The following is a 6,000-nucleotide window of genomic DNA, read 5'->3' as shown; positions in this document are numbered from 1 at the left end:
GGAAAAAAAAAAAAACAGTTTATATTAAATGTTAAAATTAAAGTTTAATATAGTCAAGGAAGAGAAAAACTGTTTATTATGTAGTAGCATTTTGATTATTTGAAAATATACCTACTGACAAAGTAAATTTTTATTTCTAAAAAACTCTTTGCCTTGTTCAGTATTTTATTTTTGATTCCTAAAGTTTTTTTACCTTGAGCTCCTTAAAATTTTTCATAATTTCACCCACCACCTCAAGTTCCAGAACAAGCATGGAAATAAACAGATTTGACATAAAATTTAGCTATGAATACATACATACTTTTATAAATAAATATATATTTCAATACATTTAATCTCAAAGAAAAAAAAAATACAAATAATAGAAATAAATAAAAAAAAAAAACATTTTGTACCTGGATTAGTGGGATGGTTTGTTCATATTTCGTTAAAAAAAAGTGCTTCCTGAAAATAAGTGTCCTCCACACTTTGGGAACCTTTTAGCTATACACAGCTGAATTATTAAAATGTGCCCATTAAGCTAGCTACCCTACAGAAAACTGACAGTTTAAGCTAAATAAACTAAATAAGCAAACATTGTTTTGTTCTGCTATACAAAAAGAGGTATTTTTAAAATAAGCACAAGCATTTTTTCATTGAACTCCTGTAGCATGAAACTTTTGCTCAGAATTTTACTTTGGTTTTTAACACATTTACTTAACCACTGTTAGAGTGAAAATGCAAATACTACTGTAAACACAAATAAAGCAAATCTCAGAAACTAGAAATATGCCCTCTCCTAAAGTAATAATGGCAAGAATCCATGTCATGCATTTCTCTAATACAAATCTTTGCCTACAAACTTGGAGACTCATAGGTTGGCATTTATAATGCAAGGCTGTCTCAGTTTGCGCACGCACGCACACACAAAAGAAAACAATCAGATTTTTGTAAACCACTTTAAGAGTGAAAATTAGAAATGGATTTTTCTTTAAAATCTCTGTATGATAAGTATTTCATACAACTAACTAAGAACACAATCAGAATTTTCTTAGTTAAGAATTTGTAAATATTATTTACAAATAACAAACATAATTTTAACTATTGCTTGAGCCAGATAAAGAGCTCTGCATCAACCTCTGTACCAAAAATGCTCTGTGGTGAATTTGTTCCCTGAAAATCAATACATACATACATACTTAATCAATACATACTTTTGTAAATAATTATTTTAACTGTCCTAAAGATTTCTTAGCAATATAAAGTAATGTTAACTAATAATATGTCTGATAAGTAAAGGAAATATTGATGTTATTTCAATTACATATATATTCTCTTTGCCACTATGGTTGTTGAGAGTATTACTCTGATTTCACTTAGTGTATCTGCATTTTGTCTAGGCTAATAAATTGACTTTGCAGTATGGCCAAAATAAGCTATAAGCTATGTTACAAATGGCTGTTCATATGCAATCATTTGTAACATAGACCACACTTTCCAAATTCCAAGAAATACAGACATTAAAAAACAGTTAATTATATCATTAATGATAAAAACATGTACAAAGTTACTTTTTTTACTACAACAATACAAGACCAGTTTTAACCAAGAAGAACACATTTGGCATTTTACGCTTTTTAATAAAGTAAGACTCCCCATGGCTGCACTTGCTATGGATTAGTATTCTGCTTGCAGTTTGTAGTAACTAGTATATACAAAAACTAGCAGTGCATTTCATCAAATGCTGTTGATCAAAAATCATAATTGTACACTATATTAGGAAAAAAAATATTTAAGAATAAATTTTCACCCATACCATAATATGGGTGATTTCACCCATAATACTCTACATAATCTTTACCTTAAAGTTCACCTCTCCCTCCCACAAAAAGGAACTCAGCAACTATAAGTCATCAAGTGCACTTTTACTTTGTAAAGGCTCACACCATACACATTTATGCATTTAATGTAGACCCATGAATTACCCGGATAATTTACCATTATATCAGTCAATAGTTATCTTATAATAACTAACATATAGAACACTGATAAAGAAGACAGCAATAAAATTCTGAATTGTTATAAGAGTAAAAGGAAAAGGTTAAATCAATACCTGAATTTTCTTTTAGAGATAGTCAGAAATTCATGTATGCACATGGCTACTTTGTTATTATAATCATTATTTTTTTGTTAGGTGAAGAGAGATTTATAATACTCTTATAAGATAATTAAACTCAAATCACATAAACAGGAATTTATACAACATCCAATAATATTTTTTCTTCAGCTGTTGAGAAAATTATGAATAATCTCAAATGTATAAGGAATTCTGTATCCTTATATAAAAACATGCATCCAACTTCAATATTCTGTTCATAAACAAATAAGAAACGGGATAAAAAAAATTAGCACTTTGAATCGGTATTTATGTCAACACCAAACTGGTGAGGCATACTGAAGCACATTTAAAAATCACAGAAATTGATCAACGCAGCTATTCTTTATGCTTGTGTTTATTATCAATGTGTATTCTTTTAATTCGAGCATACGGACCAATATCAGGATCTGTGATAAAATCATATAAAACTCTAATCCATGAGTTATGCTGAGGAAGGTCATCATAATATTCTTTAGCAATCTTTTTTACCTATCAAAGGAAACAATAAATGATATAATAAATACATGGCTCTCAATAAAAAAGTTAAATTTAGATAAGAAAAGCTCTTCAAATAATATCATAAAAATATTGCATTTCTTTAAAAGAGTAGTAGTTTTGCTATAACAAAGAAATACTTGGTATTTTAATAATTAAAATATGGCATCTATTTAATTTTAATAAGACATTGCTCAAATAAAACGATCAAGAGTTAGTTTTTTCATGGTATATAAAATATGTTTATATAATAAATAAATGTGAAATTTATTATATAAAGTAGAATTTCATTTGACAGGATTCCATCCATACATCTCACTGAATAATTTAATCAGAAATGTTGGATCAAAAGTAACCTGTAAGGAAGAACTACAGTCATCTGCATATTTTAACAATTTTAACTGGTTAAAATTTAAACAATTTTAATAAAGTTAAAATTGTTAAAATTTTACTTTATTCTAAAAGACATTTTAGAATAAAGCCATTTAAACATTAGTTGGCACAAGAAAGAATACCATATGTACCTTGTTTCAACCCCCCCCCCCCCAAGGGTTTTTCACTCAAGCAAGCCAGTTTGTTTGCTTTTATTGTGAAGGCAGGGAAGCTATTGAAATGTCTTATTGCATCTATGTAGAAAATTCTTCAAAACAATGTTTACTTCTTCATAAGAGAATTAGTTTGTACAAGTTCTCATATTTTTGTACAAATGAACTGGTACAACATTTACTTTTTTTTCAGGATGCCCAGTTAAAAGTTTTAATCTTAGAACCTTGTTGGAGATATTTTCTTCTATTTTATAAAGACTGATTTTGATTATTGTCAGCTATATATCTGAACTCTGGCAATTTCTGCCTGACCCTTCCAACCCTTTATAAATTTGTTTGATTCAGATAAGAGTTTTAGGTTATTTGCAAGAGAGAGAAAGAGAGAGAGAGAGAGAGAGAGAGAGAGAGAGAGAGAGAGAGAGAGAGAGAGAGAGAGAGAGAGAGAGAGAGAGAGAGAGAGATCTATAATCTCTTGTCAAAAAATATAATCTAATATTAAAAATAGCAAGGGCTTCTTTTTCAGTAACTCAGAGTAGAATTATTTAAAAAGAAGCATTTACTTTTAATATTAGATTTGTAAGACAAAGTAAGTAGCAGGCATTGGGCTATAATTAATGTCAGTATTATCAGAAAGCTGAATATAAGTTAAATCTATGTTTGAGCTACAGCAATATTAATAAATTATTTCTTTTGCATGAATTCTGATGCATTTTTGTTTTCCAATGATCACAAGAATGATATTATACTGTACCGGCAAGGGAAGGGAATCTAATTTGTCCATTAATGCAGGTGTCTCCCAAGTTTCTCCATCTATTTCTAGTATATATTAATGATCTTCACTAACCAGAAATCATATTCATAGTTTTACTGATAGCAGCACATTACACTCCATCCTGCAGCTTGAAAAACCTAGTCTTGTACACAAACAGCTTCAACTTCTTGAATATCCACCACCAATTTCTTAAATGCCAATCTCAAGGTCATCCGCTAACGAGACAAAATAAAACTTTCCTTCTAAAACTCCCCAGTCGTGTTATTTTTTGCAAAAAAAAAAAAAAAAAAAAAAAAAAGTATGGCGAAACTTCTTTAGGCAAAGATTTATCATGTGACCGAGGCTGTACTAACTGTATGAATGCACCAGGACGACGAATCTGCATGAATGGGAGTCTCGGGGGTTATGAGATGTTCCAATACCAAATCTAGTTTCGGCAAGAAGCACTGTGGTATCAGTTGATATTTAAAACCATTTGACTTCAATGGAGCTGGCTTGTTGTTGAGAGAGCCATGGCAGCTGTTACAGGCCACATTTGACTTACATCCTCTTTTGGAAATGCTGTTTGAAGAAGAGCATGATCTCGAGCTGCTACAATCTTCACATTGTTCTTGAACCAAATTCGTTATCCAGCAATGTACCACTTACAATGCTCACCATTATTCTTTTGCATGTTGAATTATAAATATTTTTCTGTTGAAATTTTTTATGAAATATGGTAGAGAATGACGAAAGAAATATTTTGGTTTTTAAAATTGAACTGCTAGAAGCTGAGATATAGCGATTTAAAACCTAAATGTGGCAGGCGTGCAAATTACATTGTGGCCACACTGTAGGGGTACTTATTGAGGAGATGTCTTAGAAATTACTGTCGAACCAGATGGAACCCCAACCCCATGTTGGGTGGATTCTGTAAATAACATCCTAGACAGTATCATTCAGACTGAAACTGGGAATCATTCCCCCACCCAGCTAGAACCTCTGTTTACTATACAAGACTTAGAAATAGCACTATCTAAAAGCAAAAACAATAAATGCCCAGGTTTTGATTTCTTACAGGTTAAGATTATCAAAAAATTAGCAGAAATAGCACAAGACAAATTAATAGCACTATATAATAACTGTATGACAGAAGGTATATTTTTAGTACAGGGAGTAGACTAGGGAAAATATATGAGACTAATATATAGCAGATTAGCTCAATATTACACAGAATCAGGTTTACATTCCACCAATCAGTATGGTTTTAAGCAGGGCAACTCTACAGAGGATGCCATGCACCACCTACTCACAACAGTTAAAAACACAGAGGAGAAATATATGCTGGAAATCTCCATTGACTTTGCTGGGGCATTTGACTCACTCTGGTGGACTAGTGTCCTTGGGAGACTCTGCCAGGCAAATGCCCCACAAAACCTCTATAAGGTAATAAACAGCTACCTTACAGACAGAAGTGCCTCAGTACTCACAAGGTTCCAGGAATTGACACGCCCTGTGAATAAAGTCTGCCTGCAGGGTTCAATTCTTGGCCTTTTCTTCTGGAACATTGTTCTGGATGAATTTCAGCCTTGGATCTGGGGCCCGTGGAAAGCCTGGCCTTTGCAGATGACATGATTTTCTTTGTAAAAGGTAACACACAAGTGGTTGTAGAGCAAAGATCAAATGACACCCTCTTGCAGCTGCAGGAGTGGGCACAAATGCACATGCTCAAAATATCGCCTGAAAAACCAAAAACACTTCTAAAAGGCAATTTGGACATAAGAAGACGTCCACAAATCAAAATTAACACAACCACTATAAAAATAAGAATTTATTATAGTTACACACAGAGCGTACAAATAAAGAAGAAATATATGAGCTTTCGGCTATATGGTAGCCTTCATCAGAATTAAAAATACATGAATGGCAGTTGGAATGAAGATGTGCACTGCCAGGTGCGTGAGACGCGAGGTTTAATTGTTTATTGACGTTTGTGGCTGTGACGCATGATGACATGGCCAGCGCTTGTCCAATGACAGAACTACTGACTCTGTGATCGGGTTGACTTGGCA

At 32.2% G+C, this 6,000-nt stretch overlaps 1 protein-coding gene across 1 annotated transcript in view; it reads right to left on the bottom strand.

The window, feature by feature from the left end:
* Positions 1-2,323: 2,323 nt before the first annotated feature.
* The window catches only part of ifc (delta4-sphingolipid-FADS-like protein ifc), a 97,332-nt gene continuing 93,655 nt past the window's right edge, over positions 2,324-6,000 (bottom strand). The window contains exon 5 of the mRNA XM_090375534.1: positions 2,324-2,626. Within this exon, the coding sequence (XP_090231660.1) occupies positions 2,474-2,626 (153 nt within the window). The 3' untranslated portion in view covers positions 2,324-2,473. The remainder of the gene's footprint in view (positions 2,627-6,000) is intronic.

The sequence above is a fragment of the Mastigoproctus giganteus genome, chromosome 6 (assembly GCF_048544385.1).
Source record: "Mastigoproctus giganteus isolate SK-2022 chromosome 6, ASM4854438v1, whole genome shotgun sequence".
NCBI lineage: Eukaryota > Metazoa > Arthropoda > Arachnida > Uropygi > Thelyphonidae > Mastigoproctus > Mastigoproctus giganteus.
Note: the sequence above shows the minus strand (reverse complement) of the source record. Positions and strands in the feature narration are given on the sequence as shown.